The 24549-nt window shown below is 33.4% G+C and overlaps 1 protein-coding gene across 1 annotated transcript in view; it reads right to left on the bottom strand.

Moving 5' to 3' along the window:
• Nucleotides 1–1235: 1235 nt before the first annotated feature.
• The window catches only part of CAPZA2 (capping actin protein of muscle Z-line subunit alpha 2), a 56515-nt gene continuing 33201 nt past the window's right edge, over nucleotides 1236–24549 (bottom strand). Inside the window, exons 3-10 of the mRNA XM_027539599.1 lie at nucleotides 24121–24172; nucleotides 18400–18463; nucleotides 13854–14060; nucleotides 12332–12411; nucleotides 9037–9115; nucleotides 6428–6499; nucleotides 3710–3772; nucleotides 1236–2768 (exon numbers count right to left, since the gene is read on the bottom strand). Of these exons, the coding sequence (XP_027395400.1) occupies nucleotides 2628–2768; nucleotides 3710–3772; nucleotides 6428–6499; nucleotides 9037–9115; nucleotides 12332–12411; nucleotides 13854–14060; nucleotides 18400–18463; nucleotides 24121–24172 (758 nt within the window). The 3' untranslated portion in view covers nucleotides 1236–2627. The remainder of the gene's footprint in view (nucleotides 2769–3709; nucleotides 3773–6427; nucleotides 6500–9036; nucleotides 9116–12331; nucleotides 12412–13853; nucleotides 14061–18399; nucleotides 18464–24120; nucleotides 24173–24549) is intronic.

The following is a 24549-nucleotide window of genomic DNA, read 5'->3' as shown; positions in this document are numbered from 1 at the left end:
TAACAGATTAAGTGTAACTCCTCAAATTCTCAACTTTAAGCACATCATATTAACTTCCACTTCTGACATTTCCAGACTGTCCTTTCTAAACAGACTTATAGTGCATCGATGGTGCCACATTTTCACTTTCTTTCTCCTCTTCTCATGTCCACACTTCCCTGTTTACCTAGCTGAAGTTCCCAGGCTATCACTACAACACCGACCCTCTTCACTGGGTCAGTAAGACTCCTGTGGCAACCTGTTAAATCCAATTCACCTACTCTAGGACTGCACTCATGCTGCTTTACATGGCCGAAGATGACACACTGCCTTACTTGTAGTCTTCTTATAAATTCACTATCACTAACCTTGAGTAGTCTTCCATTTTGCCTAGCTATCAGCTACGTTTCCCAGGTCTGTCAGCTCTCCTATTCTTCTGGTCTAGAGCATTTGTCTACCTCCTATCTCCAGTATCTAACTGCTACAAGGTACTTCCCCCTTGAAAACCAAGCTCCCAGCCCTCCCCGGCCCTGAATCTTTTGTACTTTCTCAAATCCTGAATGTCCTTGCCATCTCCCTTTATCTCACATTCTACAACCAATGCTGGCAAAGCCAAATGCTTTTATCTTTAACATATATCCAGAAATCACTACCTCTACAGCCTACAGCTACCACCTTAGGCCAAGCCAGCTTTCTCTATCCACCAAATTACTGCGTAATTGTTCTAGTTTTGCCTTTACCTCCACACTTCGGCCTATTCAACAAAGCAGACATTCAGTTCAGTTCAGTCACTCAGTTATGAGTCCTACGAAAAAGACAACCCTGAGTTTTAGGACACTATATGTTTCTAGTCTTTTCTACTTTAATAAAATGCAATCTTAGACTATGAAAGACTAAGTCTATTACACAACTATTATTTCAGACTGTGCTCTATTTTGATAAATATTACCTTTTACATGCACATCACCTCAGAAACAATTACATATATTTTTAACATAGCATTCTAGGCCATAAAACAGAGTCAAAATAATTAACCTTCAGTGCATGACAAACCCATGATAGCCCAGTTAACATAATTAAGCTAATCAATTAAAGATTCACCTAATGCTTAGTTCAGAATGATTATTAGACTTCTGAAAATGTGTTTTAAAAAAGGGAATAGATAATTAACACTAATGATTCATTTTCTTCTGGAACCTCAATATGAGAAAACTTGTATTTTAAAGCTAGAAAAAACGATCTAACCAAAAGTGTCATAATTTTATATATGTTTATATTCTCAATGCTTTCAAAGCCCAACTGTGATTTTTTTAAAAAGAAATTAAACAACATGCTTTCATTGAGAGAATTTTTTAAATCTATACAAGTCAAGCTAATGAAATATTTTATTGTACATAATAAAAGTGGTGTTTTTAAAAAAAAACATTTCCAGGCCCAGACATCCGCAGGAATATGTGAGGAAAGGATTCCACTGGCGTATAATAAGCAATAACTGAATTGAATGAAACCACAAATCCACCCTCCCTATAGTAAATACTAACAATCACCACAGGCTTAAAATTCCTGTAGCATCAGTAAATGTATTTTTTAAAATATTAAAAACATGCTTAGGAGGATGCACAGGAGGACGGGAAAATTCAGACTTCACTGCACACCATATGTATTCCCAGCTTCTCTAATTCACAACCAGTAAAGAATCACAAACATCCAAAGAAGTATTTTAAAATAGTATATGATTCACTGGTAAGTGATTTTTATATTCAAATAAATAGGAAAATTTTCATTTTAATGTCACACTGAATTTCAGTACTTTTCACTCCAAGAAAAAAATAAACTGAGACATGGTCATGAGTTTAGGATTATATATATTACAATTTGCCTTATAATACATTTGTGGCTTTATGATAAAAATAACTCAGGGACATATGGAATCCAAGCTAAATTTGCATAACTGTCACAAGAAAAAAAAAGCATTAAATGCATTTCTGAAATAAGAATTTTCATTTAATTCAGAATCTCAAAACAGCATTAGACCTTGGCCTTGTTTAAAAAAAGTTCAGTTAAACACTAAGCTAGCTAAATAACCGTCTTGAAGGTTTAAACACAATTGATAATAGAAAATGCTTTCCCTCTAATCTCAATCTTACATAAATGAAAGAGGTGAGGGGGGAAAGGTAGACAATTTCTTTAGCAGCATATATGGCTAAATCCATCAACCACCTTATACTAGAATGTCCATTATTGACCCCATTAAAAAGGACTGGGCAAAGAGCAACAGTTACCCACTTCATAGACCAAAAGACAACAACTTTAGGGTTACGGTAAGTAAAACATTTTTGAAACACTTCAAAAACTTTTGACATTAAACTAGAGGAATCATGTCTTCATTGTAAGAAAGAAAGACACAAAAGAAAGTAAAAGACATTTAAACTAAACTGATTTTCAGTCTTCTCTGAATAAAAGAAATTTAAAAAAAAATGGTTGATTAGCTAAGCTTTGTGCTCTAACCAAACTAATTAATTACAGTGATTTTAAATGGCAACAGCCCTCTGACTGGGTAGCTTGACAGTTTTGAATACTTTTGCAATGATTTTTTTTTTTTTTTAAACGCAAAGACACTAAAATGATCTGGTCATGCAATGTTCATCTTATGCATTCTGCATCTCTTTTCCAATCTTGTAACTAAGGATCTTGTTCCAATCAATCTTAGTGCGTGTAACTGGCAACTGCCGACGTAAGGCTTTGAAAGTAGTGTCTGACATCGTCTGGTAATTCTCACTGATGGCAGTCTAGGAAAAACAGCAGTTAAAAGTTTAAAGAAATAAAAGGAATAGAACAATGTATAAAACACATAGATATTTTAGGAAACACCTTAATTTAAGCAGCTTGTTTCATTGTTTTTAAAAAGTCAAGTAAAAATCCCAAAATGGTTTTAAAAGCTATTTAAAAGCAGCTAAAAGAAAGCTTATAATCATTTTGAATAATTAAATTTAATAAAATGAAATTATAAATTAGATTTATTTTCTGTGTGTTCTTGTTTTGGATCTATTTTATTATTTCTCTCAGAACAATTTCACAAATACTATTTGCGAGGAGTGGAAACATGTCCAATACATAAATGCTTAAATTCAAGAATGCAATTTAGAAGCTGATAAAGAATGTATTATAAAAAGCAGAGTATAAAATGAACTATGATCTAAGCAGATCACATATAATCTAACTGTTCTGGGAAACACCTCCTATATTAGAATTTCTGCTGCTACTGCTAAGTCACCTCAGTTGTGTCCGACTATGTGCGACCCCATAGACGGCAGCCGAGCAGGCTGCCCCATCCCTGGGATTCTCCAGGCAAGAACACTGGAGTGGGTTGCCATTGCCTTCTCCAATGCATGAAAGTGAAAAGTGAAAGTGAAGTCGCTCAGTCGTGTCCAACTCTTAGCGGCCCCATGGACTGTAGCCTACCAGGCTGCTCCGTCCATGGGATTTTCCTAGTCAGAAACAAAATAGCCATATAAAATCTTGGTCTACTTTGACCAGTACTCAGAAATTACAGTTGGCTAAAACTTAGTTTTTACTACATTTTCACAAGTCTGCTCTTGAATTAAAATGAAAAAAAACTATCTTATTATAGTGAAATGATGAAAAAGTTCAAGCTTATAACTGAAATTAAAATTTCAGTGCCAATATTTATAAGCAAACATAGATTATATAATATTTTTGAAACTCATACCTGGTATTCATTTTCTGCAGCCTCTACAATCTTTATAAATTCTTTTGCTGTTTGCACCTCATTCTGAATGAAAAACAAAATTGAAAGAAAATAAAACAGTAACTTAAAACTACATCACTATTACTTTTAAATAGGTATGTCAATAGATGTCCGGTTAATGATTTGTTACAATTTAAACACAGGTGGAAATTATGACAAAGGGAAAATACTATAAGATCAACTATTCTAAATTCTAGGAGAACTAGGCAAAAACATTTTAAGTCTATATAATGAGCGTGTTTAACGTTCCCTGGTTAAAGAAAGTGAAATCTTAGTAATATGTGCTGATGAAAAATTCAATTATAATACTTACAAACATGTCAATAGATAATCGTTATAGATAAGTTAGTCACAGATTTCTAATTAATGACTGTATGCCAAATACTTACTGAACAATATTCACCACCATAATGATACATTTAAAAAATATTACCAATTAGAAACAGCATATTTTAAGGTGAATTTTTAGTGTTTAAGTATTTTCTGGAAATTTTTTAAAACATTTCAATATAATGTGTCCTTGCATTATTTCTAATAGTAAATGCTAATGGAAAGTGAGACTTTTTAAATAAATAAATGTTAACAAAATCATCTAATATCTTTATATATATTTATACAACGGGCACATTTTTTTCTATCCAAAAACAATAAAACAAATGAAAATCCTCTAAGATGAAGTGAAAAGGTAATTTCTAAAACAAGCAGCATAAACTGGCATACTAGTCAAGTTTAATTACTACAACCAGATCTTACACAACTCCAGTCTATAATTTTGCAGACAAATCTCTCTTAGGAATAATTTTTACTCAATGTCAAATTACTCAAAGAAGACAGTACTAAGTACCCTACTACAAAAGTAACTTTACATATATACTCATGACACAGAACTATATTGAGACTGCCTTATAGAAAATCAGACATCAGTAATGATCTTTCTTGGCAAATCTTGCAAGAATACTACTTAGCAAGAAATCAGAAATCACCTTAGTGCTAACGAAAAACTGAAAGAAACAAAAACAAAAGCAAAGAAAAAAGAAAGAAAACTCCCAAAGAAAATCCCACAGTTTTCATTTCTTTTCAGGTAGAATCTGGCCTAATACAGTCTCACATGTTTCTTAATACTAAATGCTTTCTTAAAATTAAACTTAAAAAAATTTGTAAATTTTTGAGTATTAGTAGTTGATGTTTATAATATACTAATGGTTTTAAGTATACAACACAAATGTTTATCAGAAATGTTATTATTAATGTATTATTAATACCCTTGGGAGAAAAAAATTCCACAAAGACATAGTTGTATCTGCAATGAAAAGAATGTGTGAAAGAACTTTGCAAGAAAAAAAAAAGTTCAAAATTTCTAGAATTTGAAAGCTGAACTTCAGAAAAACTTCATTAAATAATAATCCAAATAGAGGGGAAAAAAATACAACAGGGCTTAAAAGTTAAGTATAGGATCACAGATCTTAGTTTAAGAGCTAAAACCATAAAATTCTTAGAAGAAAACACTGGAGGAAATCTTCATGATCCTGGGTTAGGTGATGGTTTCTATTAATATTCCAAAAGCACAAGTAACAAAAGAAAAACAAACTGAACCACATCAAAACCAGTTACTTCTGTTTTGCAAATGATACTACCAAGAAAGTGAAAAGACAGACAGAATTTCTATCTGTAAATCATATATCTGACATATGACTTGTATCAGGATATGTAAGCAACAATTACAAAAAAAAAAATACAAATAACTAATCAAAAAATAGACAAAAGATCTGAAAAGACATTTTTCCAAAGAAGCTATTCAAATGACCAATAAATACACAAAAATAGGCCCAATATTATTATCCATCAGGAAAAAATAAATAAAAATCACAATAAGGTACGATCAATACTAACTAGGATAGCTATATCAAAACAGCCAAGTTTTGGTGAGATGTGGAGAAACTGCAACTGATAGGAAGTAAAACAGTTCAGTCACTTTGGAAGCAGTCTGGCAGTTCTTCAAATGGCTTGACCAACCTAAAGCCACCACCCAGTATATACTGAAGAGAAATTAAAACAATTTCTACACAAAAAATGGTACATGAAAGTTCATAGCACAAAAAGTGAAAAACAAAACCCATGTCCATCAACTGATAAATATATAATGGTATATGGGTTATTATTTGGCAATAAAAAGGACAGAAATACTGACACATCTCTCACAGGGTGAACCTTGAAAATATCATGCTAGGTAAAAAAGCCTATCACAAAAAAACACATATTGTAGGATTCCATTTATATAAAATGTCCAGAATAGGAAAATCCATAGAATCAGAAAGTAGATTCATAGTGGTTTAGGGTTGAGAGGGGCTTGGGGGAAGGGCTGGTAGGAGGGAGGGTTTTTGGAGGATGAAAATGTTGTAAAAAAGACTGTGGTGACTGTTGTATAACCCTGTTAATATACTACAAATAAATAAATTTTATACTTTAAATGGGTGAACTAAATGGTGAAATATATCTCTTTAAACAAAGCTGCTTAAAAAAAAGTTAGGTACCAATTTCCAAGTACTTACCATCTTTTCTCTATCTGAAAACACTTAAATTTGAAGCAGAAATACTACTTTAAATGTTAATTCCAAAACTGTTATGGTTTGATAGAAGTATTAGGTTGTTTTAACTTTTATTTTGGAAATAATTACTTACAGACACTGTTAGGGAATCTTGTATATCTTTATGACTCACTAGTTGAACATTACCATCTTCATAATAATGAACCTATTAGAAAAAGAAATTACAGAGACCACATTTCAGGAGTTATCAAGATCCGCATGGCTTCAACAATCACACCAATGCAGATGACTACCGATTTCAGCTCTAACCCAGTCTTCTCTGCTGAGCTCTTGACCCTTTAAACTTCAGTGAGCATCTTACTGCCTTCAGGCTAGTGAGGAACTAGGCAGCAATTCCTGCAGTTACTCAGGCAAGCCTTCCAATGACTGGATTGCAGGACATTTTACCTCACAGATGCTCTACCAGTATCTAAATGCAAGATTTCCAAAATTGAACTCACAATGCTCTCTCCCAACACCAGTCATCTTCTTTGTATTTCCACTAAGGCAATGGCATCCCACTCCGGTACTCTTGCCTGGAAAATCCCATGGACGGAGGAGCCTGGTAGGCTGCAGTCCATGGGGTCGCTAAGAGTCGGACACAACTGAGCGACTTCACTTTTCACTTTCGTGCATTGGAGAAGGCAATGGCAACCCACTCCAGTGTTCTTGCCTGGAGAATCCCAGGGACAGCGGAGCCTAGTGGGCTGCCATCTATGGGGTTGCACAGAGTTGGACACGACTGAAGCGACTTAGCAGCAACAGCAGCATTTAACTCCTCAAATCCAAAGACATGAATTTATTCAATAAACAGTAATTAAATATAGATGACTGCTACTACAGGAGGTTACAGAAACATAAAGCTTTTTAAAAGACAATCCCTGACCTCATATTTCAACACAACACAGTAACAGGTATGTACAAAATACATTAGCAATACTCCAAACTCTCTCTGAAACTTAAAAAAGGACTTCAGAAAAGAGGTGACATTGTTTTGGGGTTTAGTAAAATGAGTATAACAGACTAGGGAAGATGAAGCAACTAAGCTTAGAGAAGAGTAGACTTTAGAAAGGCCTACAGGTACCTAGGACTGGCATGTGTGAGTTTGAGGAGGAAGAGGAGTGGCTGATAGAATACACAGGTAGGGGACAAGTCAACAGTAGGCCTTGTATGCTATGCAGTATTGTCTGGAATATCTAATAGGTGAATGTACCACTAAAATGGTTTCAAGTGGCAAGTAACATATCCAGATTTAAAATTTTTTTAAATCATCTTTCTGATGGCAATGTAAAAAAATAGATTGTGTGCATTAATTGCTCAGTCGTGTCTGACTCTGCGACCCCATGGACTGCAGCCCGCCAAGCTCCTCTGTCCATGGCATTCTCCAGGCAGGACTACTGGAGTGGGTTGCCATTTCCTTCTCCAGGCGATCTTCCCAATCCAGGGACTGAACTCAGGTCTCCTGCATTGCAGGCAGATTCTTTACCACCTAAGCCACCAGAGAAGCTCTAAAATGGATTAGGAGATGACAAAGGCTCCAGCAAATCAACAAAATAATGTAAACATTATATGCTAGGCATCATGTTAAGTGCTGAAGATAGCACCAGACAATCCTTATTCTTAACAAGCTTTAGCCCAACAGGGGCACCATCTCAGAAATTATGCAGGTGAGAGCTACTGAGGTCTGACTGAAGGAAAGAATAATGTCAACAATAACAGGTAACATTCATTAACACTTTATGTCTGGCTCTGTTCTAACCACTTTGCCCATATTAACTCATTTTCAAACAACTGTATGAGCTATTTCATTATTGCTATTTTTCTTCCTTTTTTTTTCTTAGCTGATGAGGAAATAAAAGCTTAAATGACTTCCTGATGTTACTCAACTGATAGAGCTGGGATTCAAACTCAGGCAATCTGGTTTCAGAATCCATGTTCATAACTTCTATTCTCTAGCCCTTAAGGGACAGTCACATCAAGACATAAATGTAACAGGACATAAGACTAGAAATAATATATTCTGGAGTCAAATGATAGAGCAGTGTGTTTCATCCAACTTTATTCCTTTATGGCTCTTAGCACAATACCTTTCATGATAGTTTTGTGATATAATAAATGTTACTGAATAAATAAGTGAACCAAGAAGAGACCAGTCAGTATTTCTCTGTAACTTATTTAATAATATTTATATTCAAATCCTCTTAGTTATCAGATTTCTTCTACATAAACATTTGAGCTTACATTGAGTCAGTTCTAGTGGGTTTCACATAAGCGAAATATGAGTACAGAAGATACTTAAGATATATGTAACATACATGTATTAATATATATACTTATACATCTACACACACACATATATTAATATTATATTTCATTCAACCACCCCAATTTAAAAGAACAGCACAACTCAACTCAGAAGATGCTTGGATGAACAAACTGTATGAAGAGCAGACCAAATGATAGCATCTAATTTTAGCTATGATTTTAGAATCTGTCAACTACCCCTGCAGATTTTTGATGACTAGGGAATGAACTGCAAAGTTATTTAAAAGATAAAATCAGCACTACTTTTTTCCCCCATTACCTCTCAACAAAGATCTGGGAAAGAAATAGCTACTGAGTACTATGAAAATATAAACATATGAATTAGTTGCTTCTCTGCTCAGAATTATCTAGACATCAGCAAACTAATTTATTTCATACCTGAATTTTCAAGATGCCAACCACCTGAGTGGTTGAAGGAGTGATTGTAAACTTCCACTCTGACCTCCAACGACCATTCCTTAAAAATAAAAACAGCAGCTGTAAATAAGGTAGGGAAAATAATTTGAATAAAATTTAAATTATTTAAATTCCAAACTTAAATTTACGCTACATAATGAGAATGTGGGGGATGGATGATGTATATTCATTTTTTTAATCACTGAAATACTCAAAAGAATCAAGAAGTTAAGTTTAGTTATGAACTACATTTAATTTAATCTTTACCTTACTGATAAGGATCTACATAATGGATGCAATTTCAGAATTCTAAGGCTTAAAATACAGTTCAAAACTACATCAATTTTCTCAATTATGCCTTAATTAAGAAAAAACTGAATAAATATTCAGATTATCAAGGGCTTTCACAAGTTTACCATCCACTGAATGATACTAAGTACCATAGTTTTAAAAGAATGGATGGCAGTACAACATTCTTAGGGAGATTTTGATATTTGGAAAGAGAAGGGTTATAAGCATCAGATTTTTTTTCTTTCCTAATTTTAGATTTAGTTTCCAAATAAAAGGTACAACATCGTCCTCCTAGATTTCAAAATGATTTTTGGTATAAAAATTGGTACAGATTAATGGTAGGAAACTGTGACATTACAAATAAGCAACAAGCATGTTATTTATTTTTGTCTCTCAGATAACGGATTTTATTTTTTCCTGACAGCTTTTTCATAGCAACTTCTTTGCTTTCAACTTCTATTTGCTCTTTGCATGCTAAAGATGTATCCTGATATGTAAACTTATCAGTTTGTTTTTTTTTTTTAAACAATATGTAAATAGTCACAGAGCTAATGGTTCACTATACTGGCTTTGCTACAGAATTATTTCTGGGTTCCCTTCAATAGTCTTGCAATCTGACCAATCACAAAAACCTACAGTATGATAGTACTCTCAAACCTAAAATCAACACTTACTTGAGAAGTACTATAATTAGAACAAAGCATATGTTCTACAAAATAAAAGAAAACTTTGTAACATGTTCTGATTTTGAGTGACTCAATTCAGTCATTTTGGAAAAAGAACTTAGATCTATTCATTTTTATTTCACAATTCCAAAAGAGGTTATTCCTTTTATCTAGGTATTAGTATCAACAACTAGTGAGGTCTAAGCATACACAATTCTGATTTATAATAGCAATATGCACATATCACCACTGATTGTGAAAAGGAAAAAAAAGGAATTCCAAATCAAGCAATGGTACCACTTTGAGAGCTGTTTCAAAAGATCCTTCCAAAGGCATTACTATATAGTAACAGTATATTGCAATGTGTAGACAGTACCTTTCATCAATGGAGTGAAGTCAAGATTTCTTAGCCTTTGATTATAGTCTTCCCTTCTCTTCTATTAATGCTTTAATTACAAATGTGAATTTATTCAACAACCATTTATTAAGCCCCCAATACTGCTGGACATCAGCAAAACAGTAGAGACCAAGAAAACAATGTCTCTAGTGAAATCAAGAAATGTCCATGACTAGAATCTTTTGATTTTTATTCTATCTGTATCTGATGTGAACTGAAGTAATATCATTGTACCAAAATATTTAGATTTTAGTGAGGATATTGCAATATGTGATGTCTAGTACTTTGGAATGTCATATAAAATTATCTTTTCCAAAAAGTGGAAGTGATTTTAGCTTCAATAATATAATGTTCACAGCAGTTTAGAAAACAATTTAGATATGTGAAGTGAAACACATACGCTGACACAAACTATTTCTGAAAACAGTAAATTTACTGTATTTATAAACTAGTAACTTTACTATAACATCTCTCATTTTAAACTAAAACTAAGTAATGAGTCCAAATCTCAACAAGATTGATTTCATTGTAAGTATCCTGGCACAAACAGCATAAATTAATAGCAATTTTGTGAAGATTTATTTCTTAAGATACTGGTAAATCAATGTGACAAGTTTTTAGGCCTAAAATGGACAAAATACATTTATATTAAGGCCATACAAGTAAGTTAATACAACAGAACTTTTAGGAAACTTCAGCTTGTTAAGAAGGCATATATCTACAAATTGAATGGATTTTCCTTTAGTGATAAGGGATCTGCTTTCCTCCAAATGTTCCTGTAACCTTACATTTATTTCTGTGATGGTTAAGCAGTAGAGCAACCTTGGACCATAGATAAAACTAGTCCACAGGGGTTACTGATACATGCTATTTAACATACCACTAACCAACTCAGCTAACAAGTCAAAGACTAAAATATTTCAGGTAAATATTATAACCATACTTAATCTGAAGGGCTTAGCATGTAGTATCAAAAAATGGGGATAAAAGTAAAGATTTCATTCAATTCTGAACTTACAAAGTCTTGGAGAGCCACAGAATTTTATAATAGGAGAGATCTCAGAAATAGGATCGTCTAAGAATAAAAAGGCCCAACAACTTGATTAATAAAGGTCTAATATGAATAGGACTTCCTGGTGGCTCAGACGGTAAAGCGTCTGCCAATAATGCAGGAGACCCAGGTTTGATCCCTGGGTCGGGAAGATCCTCTGAAGAAGGAAATGGCAACACACTCCAGTATTCTTGCCTGGGAAATCTTATGGACGGAGGTGCCTGGTAGGCTACAGTCCATGGCGTTGCAAAGAGTCGGACTTGACTAACTTCACTTTCACTTTCAAGATGAGTAGGGAAAACCAGTATTTTGGAGAGCTGGACTTTTACAAGGCATAATCAAATGATTTGTACAAAAATTATAAGGCATGATTGTAATTTGCCTCACTGTACAAAACATGTCATTATTTCCTCATATTGGCCAACCAGACATAAAACAATCCATATGAAAACATCTACTTCAGAGTCATTCAAGTTCACACACAAAAATGATCATCCTTCATTTTATTAAGTATATCTGTCTTCTTCCCCAATGTTAAGTCTCATTCAGCAACAACCCCTTCTCAGAATGAACATATAGGTCTGCCAACTGGTCTGCTCATAGGCACACATGTTCCCTTAGAATGCTGCTTGCTAGTCTAAAAAATACTCCTCCCTCTCCCACCTTTTTTTCACTGTCAACAGATTTACTGCTACCTTTAAATGGTTGGGTGGATTATAGAGCAGGTATTTCTCTCATATCAAAAGGCTGAAGTTTCATACTGTACTGTTCTTCGTCAATCATACACAAACAAGGTATAGGCCCAATCACTAAAGCAAGAACTACAAAGAATATAAGCAATGTAATAATTCCCCAAAACAAAATTTAACTTACCAAAAGTTTTTTGCTTGAAACTGATGGCTTTCTATGCATGCAATAATGGTTTGCTGTCCATCTATTTTTTTACCATATACCTTATTGGTAAAGAAAATAAACACAAGAGTGAATTTAGGGCCACAGAATGTCCAATTTTAAATATCTACAAAATATTGAAAACTGTATAGAATTGTGGCAAGAACTATAAAAGAATACAAAGTAGGTCATCACTCCAATATAGTAGCTAGGAAAACAAGTACTTATACATCGAATCACAGATTCTTAGTGAATCATAAAATAGTTCACAATTGATGAAGTACAACTTATTGGGAAAAAACTAACTGTACTCTCATATGTTCAAAAACATTTCACAATCTCGGGGTTGTCATTTCTCTAGACATTTAAAATAAAAAAGTACTGAAACAGAAGTGAGAAAGTTATTTTACTTATAACTGAGAAAGTTCACTAAGAGAATGCCTGTAATGGGTTGATATTTTAATATTTCATCTCTTGCCAACTGTTTTAAAAGTAATGAATAATTTGTGTCTTTCAATCCCCTGGGGACAAGTGAGGACTCTTAACCATACTACCTTATCCTTGAGTTATTCTTCCAAAAGAATCCTAGTCAACACGCTTGTAACTGAAAGAACCTGTATGGTATTTCAGGTCATGGTGCTATACTTTTCAAATAATTACTGAGACTTAGATACTTAAGAGAACCATATGAATTTCTGTCCTAACCCAGCATCTTCTAAGAGTGAAATGGGGTGGCTATTGTTATAATAACAAAATTGGGACAGAAGGTATAAACCAAGATGTACAGTCTTCTTAGATTGGTAGGCAGAGGCCAGGTTCACAGAGCCTTGAAAGACATGTCCAGAAGTCTGGACTCTTTTCGAAGTGCAATGCAAAATCCTTGAAGAATTTTAAGCAGGAGATTTTTATAATTTGATTTGCATTTCAGAAGATCACTGGTTATGAAGAAGATCATGGAAGCACAAATGTAGGGGACTAAAAAGAATACTAGGTACAATTTTATGAAAGAAAAAAAAGTACTTCTACTTTCTATCATATTTTATCCTGAAAATAAAAACTAGGTTAAATCTATGAAAAAAAAACCACATTAAAAATTTAAGAAATTTGGTTATAAAGCACACAAGGAGAAGATTTCACTTCCAGTAATTTTATTTGTTTAAGATCTTGTAATTTAATGAAAAGAAGTCTGCTGTAAACTGATGGAGATGAGTCATGAACATGAGATTAAAGAATCTCATCATATCATGTTCCTCTAACCAATGTATGAGAAATTACTACTTGGATTTAATTCAAGGTACAACCATTTTCCCATTTTTAATGATTACAATAGATTTACTATCTAAAGTTTCTTTAGAAAACTAGTAAACATTCTCAGAAGTATTTACTTCAAAAAAATAGTTACTAAATGTCTATTCTGTAAGTTACTATAAATTTCAAGATATTACGAAAACACTTGTCATATTTACATAGGACAAAAGAGAAAAGTGCACACTGGGTGACTCACAGTGCAGACTCCATTCGGATAATGTTCTTTTACATAAGCTCGTAGAGCAGTTTCTACTGAAGTTCTCCATGATTCAATTGCATTTTCTGCTTCATATGGTCTTGGATCAGTTGCTTCCTTTCTTAAGTGATCAAATTTGAAAGAGATTCTGTTTTTTGGATCCAAAAACTTTCCATTTCCCAGGTCACCATGTTCTGTTATCAGTACCTTCGATGATGCAAAGAATTGTGGGAAAAAAAATTTTTTTTTAATAGTACTTAAATACTGTCATACTAATATACATTCCTTAAGCTTTTTCTTTACAACTATAAAATAATTCTACTCCAAGCAATTGACCTAATCATATGGCATAACTACTTCAAATGATTAGACTATAAAGATAGTGAGGGTGGTCTTATTCAGTTTACATCAGTGGATCTCATTTTCTCCCAGTGTAACACCCAGCTACCCAGATGGGGGAAAAACTTCATCTTCTAACATCCTGCTGGAGTCAGGTTTGGTTTGGTTTTGGAGACCTATAAACAGGTTACTATTATTATTATCAGTCTCCAGTTCCTCAATACTAAGGAAACGGTAATAATCTTTAATGAGGCTACAAAGGAATGATTTTAATCCAGTTAGAATTCTCTTCAGTGTGTCTTACATTACTCGTGGGGCCACAATTTCACCTACTGTTAAGTGCCTGCTGCTTGTTTTTAGTAAGCTAATCATGACAGTTCTTTTCAATTGACTTCTGAATTAAAAAAAAAAAGTAATTTCTTCATTTATGTATATATTTCTTCATATATGCATAAATTTGATATTTTATACTTTGTTTTTAAAAATTTCACTTTCTTTCCCATGCAACTCTCCCAATATTTGACTCCATACCTCTATCAGGACTCCCCCATCCCTCTGAAGTAAATTATGCAAACATAGGAGGTACCCTTTTAAATTTTTTCTAGTCATGTTATTCTACAGATACACATAAATACATACACACACATACATTGAGGGGTTTTATTTGGTCACTGTTCTTTGAAAATGGAATGAAAATGCACACATACTTTTCTGCATGGGGTTCTTTTCAACATCAATGCCTTATAGAAATCCTTCAAAGTCCACTGGTAAACTGCTCACCATTCTTTTAAATGGTTGCATACTATTCCTTGATACGGATACAACATAATTTATTCTGCCATTCCACTATGCTGGACCATCTTTTTATTTCCAGGTTGTTTTCTTTTTTGGGGGGAGGATCAAGCACATTAAAAATGTTGAAGTATTATAGTATATATATTCTAACATGCTAATGTTTCTATTTCCACTGGATGCTTCCGTTTCTCTTAGATTCTCAGCAGTGAGAACAGTAGGTAAAGTTTGTATATTTTTAATTTTTAACACATAATTAGATTGCTTTCTGAAAATGGCTGTGATAATCTACATTTCTAAGAACAATAAATGAGATGTTTCCCTTCATATTATCACCATCAACAAGCACAGAGTTCTTATCTTCAGTCTGATGAGCATAAAATATATCTCATTACTTTAATTATATTTCTCTGACTAAGTCTAAATATCTCCAAGTTTGTGGACCAATTTTTCTTCAGTCGAATACCTTTTAATATTTTTCATCTGAGTGGTTTTTTCTTATTAACTTGTAAGTTTCCTTTATTTACGGTGATTTGTTTTATTCTACAGTTAAAATAATTGATATGCAGCAAAATGCCCATCTTTTCTTTTACAGTTTCTGGGTTTCCAGTCTTAAGATGGTTTCCCTTGCCCTTAAACTACACATGTAGATGCTTTCCTCCAAAAATTCTAATCATTTTACAAATTTTTAATCTACTTGATGTTCATTTGTATACACTGTATGTGACAGAGGACAGGCTTAACTACATGGTATACATAGTTGATAGAAATCAGTTGTACCGAATACCCTTTATTATATACCTGTCCAAATTATAACCTTGTCATGTGTAAAAATATTCATATAATTCTGAACTTGATATGCTGCTCTCCTGAACTGTTTGTCTACACAATATCACTCTGATACGACTTTACACTGGCTGTAAAGCATTTTCTGCTACCAAACAATACAACTGTCTCTCGCCACTTTAAAAACCATTTTTCTAAGTGTTTTTTCAAGCATGGTTTTCATATAAAGTTTGTGAAAATTTTGACCAATGAAAAAAACTATCAGGATTCGAATCAAATTGCATTAAATTCATATTTTAGTTTTTATATAATTTAACTTTCTGCTTTAAAATAGAATTCACTATGCTTTTCCATTTGCTCAGAAACTATTTTATGTTTTTCAAGAAGATATCCATCACTTTCTTCACAATCCCATGCACTTCCTGTTAAGGTTTATGTTCAGTATTTGTTGTTTGGTCACTAAGTCATGTCTGACTCTTTGCAACCCCATGGACTGTAGCCCACAATGCCTCTCTATCCATGGGACTCCCCAGTCAAGAATACTGGAGTGGGTTATTTCCTCCTCCAGGGGATCTTCCCAACTCAGGGATCAAACCCATGTCTCCTGAATTGGTAGGCAGATTCTTTACCGCTCAGCCACCAGTGAAGCCTCGTGTTCAGTATTACCACTATTTAAAATGAAACCTCTCCCCCTTCAATTATTTCTAGTGTAAAGTCCCTACTTGCCACAATAGGGGAAAGTTAATGCATTTTATATACTTACCTTAAATTCAGCCATCTCACAAAATTCTTTTAAGTCTAATAGGTTCTTTTGGTTGGGAGGTTAATTTATGGGAGTTTCTCACTACTTCTAAATACAAAAATCATGTCACCTAGGAGTTGTCTCTGCTTCAAAAGCTTTAAGAGTTCTCATTCTCTTGTCTTATTTGCGACCCTCCCATTTATGATACATAATAATGGTAACAAGTTGACATATCTAGATAGTTTTCTATTTTAACTAAAATCACATTAGTGTTTGTAATTTACTACTGTTTTTTGTTAAACAGTCTATTATATTTAAGAGGTTCTCTTCTACCTCTGTTTTACATAGGGTTTTTGTAATGAGGATTAGCTGCTGGATTTTTCAAACCCCTTTTCACCGTCCTTTGATATATCATAAGACTTGTTGGCTAATTGATAGAGCCATATATTGTCTTGGAACCACTCCTACTTTTCATAATAAATTCCATTTCGTCTTGGCATATCATTCTTCTGATATACTTCTGGATTCTATTTGTCAATATTTAAAAAGTTCTGAAATCTACAGTCATATGTCATATGAGAGATTAGTGTAGTGTGCTTTTTTGTTTTATATTTATTAGGTTTAAGTATTAAAATTATGATAGGTTCATAAAATGAATTTGAGAGCTACCCAACATTTTAAAAATATGCACTCCCTGGATCTAGCAAATCTTTTAGGGATTTACCTTAACAAAATGATGGTCCGTGTGCTCAGAGGTATAATGAGGTTCAGCACAGTACTGTTTATAACAGTTAAAAAAAAAGTGAACCCAAAATCTCCCAAGGGGGAAAAAAATTAACAGCTTTATAAAATGAAACCCACTATAAGCCTCTTATACACATGTGTGCATTTACACATATGCATAAATCTATTTGTCTTCCTATCTACCTATCCAGATTTACTTTTTCCCTTCAGTTATAAGTCATCTTCTGTTTAGTCTCTCTTTTTTCCCTGTAACTACATAACCAGGGGACCACATATTACATAATGCCAAATGCAAGCTTTAATTAGCCACTGAGACTGTTACTACTTTCTGTTGTGTTTTATCTATGAGCTCCTTCTTCTTATCTTTTATATAAATTGTGCCTCATATAAGCATAATATGAATACAACTACTGTTCAATTGACTTCCCTGGTGGCTCAGACAGTAAAGCGTTTGTCTACAATGCAGGAGACCTGGGTTTGATCCCTGGGTCGGGAAGATCCCCTGGAGAAGGAAATGGCAATCCACTCCAGTACTATTGCCTGGAAATCCCATGAACAGAGGAGCCTGGTAGGCTACAGTCCATGGGGTCACAAAGAGTCGGACACGACTGAGCAGCCTCACTTTCACTGTTCAATTATTAGTAACTTTAAACCAAAAAATGAAAAATAAGAATGCTAGTGACTTTTTGTGGCTCTTCTTTGCTTAGCGATTCCAACTTGCACTTTGGAAAGAAAGGATTTAATAATTGCTAAATACTAAGTTACTCACATGAACAACTGCAGAATTCCAAAGTAACCAAATTATGACATAAATCTTACTAATATATATTCTAGATTTTGGATTAACATAGGATTGATATTTTCCCTATAAAAAACAATAAGGTAGATTTAAAGCAATTATCTTACAAAAGCTTAAAATAATTACATTTGAGTATTTTTAAAAGGGACTTTTTGCTAACAGCATTATTGGTCTCAACAAAAGAAACTACATTTTCAATTATTTTGCCCCTAATTGGCTATGGTTAAAATAAACACTTAAAAATTTTTTTTAAACATACCACCTTACAATTCTTGCAGGATACATTAACCATTATAAGTGAAATAAAGAATAGCGGATCCTGTGTTTATATGAAACGTACATACCTGATCTTCATAACCTTCAATTTTTACTGGGGTAAACTGGTCCAAGTTATATTGTGCAAATGCACTAAAAAAGAAAAAAGTCGGTTATTTAAAATTATGTATTTAATGCTCTTAAAAAAATCACAAGCAATTCACTTGTCAATAAAAGTCTCCTGCACTGCACATGACAAGTTAAATAAAACTGTAATTCTCCACTATTGATCTTATATTAGGTATATATTATATAGATACGGCTTTATAAAAACTGATGAATGACATCCAGCTTTCAATATTTAGCTAGTATAGGCTCACTTATCACATCCACAAAAAGACGGGTTTGAACTAGATGAATTCCAAAGTTCCTTCTAGTTCAGAAAACACTCCATTTACCCACTCATCATCCATGCAAATATTTAGGTGTTAAGCACTCTATTAGACACACTGAAACCAGTAATTTCTCTGCCCCTACAGCCCAATCACCCATTTCTAAGTCACCTGTTCCTGTAGTTAAGATATTTTTATGCCCTTTACTCTGAGTCACTCATATCTTTTACTTTTCACCATGTATTTTCACTAATTTCTTTTATCTATTATTCAAATTCTGTTCATTATTTAAATGCAGCTCAAAACCATCTCTCTAAATAGAAATTTTAAATTTCTTCCTTTGGGCTCCAAAGGCCTTTGATATTGGGCTCCAATATGCCTCTATACTTTCTTCAGTTGGCTAGAAACTGAACATGTCTGACTCCCCACTGAGAAATCCCTAAGAGGTTTATTTGTCTCATCATCACAGTAAAGTCTGGTATTCACACATCTGTTAGTTAAAAGGCTATTTCTGGATATTTCAAAGTTTTCTAGATTTAGGAGTACCAAGTCTTAAGTATGCCTAATTTTACTATGAAATATACTGAATTTATGCCTTTTAGCAAAGATGTCCAATTAAAACCACTTTTTAAGAAAACCCATGTTTCTTCCCCCTTACAAAAAGACAGAAATTTCTCAAAACTAAATTTAAAAAAAATTAAGAGTTAAAGCAATAGGAAAAAGGCAGAAGGTGGGAAAGAAGTACAGAGAAAGAGATTGCTTATATTAAAGAAATTCAATATCAAAAAATGAAATTGAAGCAGCAACAGGACTATGGCTATGCACTTACTCTGATGAAACTGCCGCTAGGCTACATTCTAAATGTTTTTATAATGCTTTCCAAACTTATGTTATATAGCTCTGGACAGTCTCAAGGACAGGTGATACATTAACTTTTGAGGATGAAACCAGGTTTGGAGATACTTCAAAAGTAATTCAGAATCAAGGGAACAATGAGGTGGGGGTAACATGATATTTGTTTGAAAATTTTTTCATAGGACAGTATAAATCAGAGTAATATAGTTCTAAAGTCAATCAATGATTTAAAGTGTATTTCTGTACTTTACAGATAACCTCAGAAATCTGCAAAATGAATTTGAATAAACACCTTTGAGAAATTCTGTACAAAGATTACAAATGAAGTCAACAAAAAGAATCAATACTTTCTCTCCTTATTCATCTAGTTAGCAATCATTTACTGCAACTATAACCACACACAAGAAAAACTGACGTTTCTACTCAAAGTTTTGATGTTTTTGAAGTCATAAACATCTTGTTTTTATCACTAGGTACTGATTTCCTCAAAGACTAATCTTAAAAAATTAGAATATCAGGCATTTAATGTATATACCTCTTAAAACATGGACCAGGACATCCTGTCCCTGAAATTTGGTTTATAACAGAAGAGAAATATAGCTCACATTCCAAGGAAATTCAATTTATTTAAAAGTAACAAACATCACATAAATACTCCTTTGGATAAATAAAATTTCAATGCTTTCATCATACTTTATTCAAATGTATGACTATTTCATACCACTTATATAATTATGAATATTTTTGTGACCTTCATTAAACTTTATTCTGCACAGGAAAAACTTCTTTCAACAAATCAAGTTTCTTATTTCCTTAACTTAAAAAAAATTCACTAATTTTTGCACCTACATTAAACAACCCACATTTATTTACCACAGAAAACTCAAGAGGAAACAATTACTCTGAGAAGTACTATTGTTAACAGGTCATGAACAATGTACATTTCCTTTACTTTTTTAAGACTTTTGTCAACATGCTATATGCTATAAGAAAGAAAATAAATTTTACTTGGATATATAATTTAAAAGGTTTAAAGAACTTAGGAATAAGAGAGGCCATTCACTCAGAAACTAATAACTGAAGTCAAAGATATCAAGTAAACTGATTTCTATTAAGCACGTCAATCATTAACAGGGGTGGAAGCAACCCAAATGTCCACTGACAGGTGAATGGAAAAACAAAATGTTTATCCATTTTTTTATCCACAAAACACACACACAGCAAGTGTTAAAAAGGAAGGATGTTTTAACATGCTCCAACACAGGAGAACTTTGAAGACATTCTGTTAACTAGAATAAACCAGTTACAAAAGGACAAATACTGTATGATTCCAGTTATAAGAGGTATCTGGGGAAGTCAAATTCATACAGAAAATAGAATATAATTCCCAGGAGCTAAGAGGAGGGGAGAATGGGAAATTGTAGTTTCAATTTGAGAAAATTTAAAAAAAGTTCTGGAAATGGATGGTGGTGATGGTTATACAAAATGTGTATGTACTTAATGTCAAAGAACTGTGTGCTTAAAAAACATTAAAAAGTTAAACTTTATATTAGGTATATTTTTCCCACAATAAAAAATAATATATAAACATTGCTATTAAAAGATAACAGGGCATAAAAGACCCCTAACAGCTAGTACAATCTTGAGAATGAGGAATAGAGCTGGAAGAATCATGCTTTCATATTCCAGAGTTATACAACTGGGTTGATCAAAAGGTTTGTTTGGGTTTTTCCATAAGATGTTAAGGAAAAACACAAATGAACCTTTGGGCCAATCTAATTCAAAGCTACAGTAATCAAAACAGTATGGTGCTGACACAAAACAGACATACAGATCAATGGAACAGAGGAGAGAACCCAGAAATAAATCCACATACTTATGTTCAATTAATCTATGACAAAAAAAGGCAAGAAATTCAATGGAGAAAAGACAGTCTCTTCAGAAAGTGGTGTGGGAAAACTGGACAGCGACATGGAAAACAATAAAATCTGAACATTCTCTAATACCATATATGAAAATAAACTCTACCAGCCCCAACTGTAAGACTGGAAATCATAAAACGCCTAGAGGAAAACATAGACAACACTCTTTGATATACATCGCAACTAGTTTTCAATCCATCTCCTAAAGCAAAGTAAATAAAAGGAACCTAATTAAACTTAAAACATTTTGCACAGCACAGGAAACCATCAACAAAACAAAAAGACAAAATAATGAACAGGAAAAAATATTTGCAAATGATATATAACTGATAAGGAATTAATATCCAGAATATATAAAAAGTTGATACAAATCACAATTAAAAAAAACAAACCACCTGATTAAAAAATAGGCAGAAGAACTGAACAGACCTTCTTCCAAAGAGGACATACAGAAGATCAACAGGCAAATGAAAAAATGTTCAACATTACTAATCATTAGGGAAATGTAAATCAAAACCAAAGTGAGATATCACTTCACACCTGTCAGAACCGCTAGTATCCAAAAGAACATAAATAACAAATGCTAGAAAGGATGTGGAGAAAAGGGAACCCCCCTACACTGTTGGTGGGAGTGTAAATCGGTGTAACCACAGTGAAGAACAATATGGAGCTTTCTCAAAAAACTAAAAACAGAACTGCTTTATGACCCAGCAATTCCAGTCCTTCGTTTATATTGGAAGAAAACGAAAAAACTACTTCAAAAGGATACTTGCACCTCAATGTTCATAGCAGAATTATTTACAATTGCCAAGATATGGAAGCAATCTAAGTGTCCACCAACAGATGAATGGATAAAGAAGAAGTAGGTAAATATGTACTATGGGATACTACACAGCCATAAAAAATACTGAATTTTTGCCACTTCCAACATCGGTGGACATGGAGAGCATTTATGCTAAGTGAAATAAGTCAGAGGGAAACAAGTATTGTATGGTATCACTTATATGTATAATCTAAAAATAGGACAAACTAGTGAATATAACAAAAAAGAAACAGACTCACAGATATGGAGAACAAACTAGTGGTTATCAGTGGGGAGAGTGAAAGGGGGTAGGCCAAGAAAAGGGCAGGGGATTAAGAAGCACAAACTATTATGTATAAAATAAATAAGCTACAAGGATGTATTGTACAACAGGGAATATAGTCAGCATTTTGTAGTAATCACTCATGGACTATAGTTTTAAAAAGCTGTGAATTATTATGCTGTACACCTATAACATATGTAATATTATATATCAACTATACTTCAATTTAAAAAGTGGGGAAAAGATAATAGGAATTTAAATCAGAAATGTCTAGAAGTCTGTTGAACCTCCACCTTCATTAGAATTAACTCTAAAAAGCAAATTTATTTGATAAAGCCTTCAAACATTACAAAAAAAAAAATTAGAACAAAATTTCCCCATTAGTCAAGATTACACATTCTGGTAGTATTCTAAGATGAAAGTAGGTGGCTGTATGGATACTGAACACTTTGTAAGGCATCTTAAAGTTTAATTTCATCATTTTCCAATGAGTAAAGAAGTTAGTTAAAATATGGGTCCACAGGCCTTATTCAAGAAAGTGAGAGAAGAAAATAAAACAAATTATCTCTCTGAAATCTTAAGATAGTTGTGACGTCATGATTGTGGTCACTGGTCCAAAGATGACATACTAAGATTTAGAACTGCTTAGTGATTCTTTGGAGAAGGCGATGGCACCCCATTCCAGTACTCTTGCCTGGAAAATCCCATGGATGGAGGAGCCTGGTGGGCTACAGTCCACGGGGCTGCGAAGAGTCAGACACGACTGAGCGTCTTCACTTTGACTTTTCACTTTCATGCACTGGAGAAGGAAATGGCAACCCACTCCACTGTTCTTGCCTGGAGAATCCTAGGGTCGGGGCAGCCTGGTGGGCTGCCGTCAGTGGGGTCGCACAGAGTCGGATACAACTGAAGCGATTTACCAGCAGCAGCAGCAGTGATTCTTTGAATCACTCACAAATCTAGTAAATACTTATTAAGTAAGCATTTGTCAGATACTGTGTTAGGTATTTATGGACAAATAAGTTCCTAACCCTCAAAAATCTAGTTTTTAAATTGGAGTACAGTTGATCTGTAATATTTCAGGTGTACAGCAAAGTGATTCAGTAATACAAACATATACATTCTTTTTCAGATTCTTTCCCACTACAGGTTATGATAAGATATTGACTATAGATCCCTGTGTTATATGGTAGTCGGTCCTTCTCAAATATCTATTAGGATCAAGCATTTAATAAAAAGTTAAGCTTGCATAAAATTGAAAGTATCACGATTTCAAAAATCAAAGTTTCTAAAATAATTTTATCCAACTGTGCAAATGTCAAAATGTAGTATTAAGTATTGGTATTAAGTATATAAGTCACACACAATGAATACAGAGTTTCATGTATAAGTCGTGTCTCTATATTCCTCTGTGGTCAAAATATTTCTCTTCTAATCTAGTACATATATATGAACTTGATGTACATGTATCTGTTTCATGGATTAGTACCTAAAAATCCCTTTAAAAGTTTTTCCCATGTCACTTTAATTATGTTAATATAATACATAATACTTACTGGGCTGCTCCTTCCCTGAGAAGATTATCATTATTAAGTAGTAACCGAACATCTGCAAAACAAACATTATGTTTTCAGTATTACTATTTTCCTATACTTGAAATTTCTATGGACTGAATTTATTTTAGTCATGTATTAGCCTCCTAAACACCCCTCAAAATATGTACAGAAGATCAAAATATTACTGTGATGACCAAAATAACCACGGAAACACATCATGGTGTTAATAAGAAAAGAAAAGATTTTGGAAAGGAAATAGGAGATGGAATGAATAAAAATGTGTTATTTCAAATGCAGGCAGACTGAGACTGTAACCAGCTATACCTGTAACTTTCTTCTTTGTGTCTCCAAAGAATAAAGTGAAGATAAGCTACACCAAAAAGATGATGTGAACAGATCTGCAAAAGATTGAGGACTATGCCTCTTAGT

The sequence above is a fragment of the Bos indicus x Bos taurus genome, chromosome 4 (genome assembly GCF_003369695.1).
Source record: "Bos indicus x Bos taurus breed Angus x Brahman F1 hybrid chromosome 4, Bos_hybrid_MaternalHap_v2.0, whole genome shotgun sequence".
In the NCBI taxonomy this organism is placed as follows: Eukaryota; Metazoa; Chordata; class Mammalia; order Artiodactyla; family Bovidae; genus Bos; species Bos indicus x Bos taurus.
The sequence above is the reverse complement of the archived record's forward strand: the minus strand, read 5'-3'. Positions and strand labels throughout refer to the sequence as shown.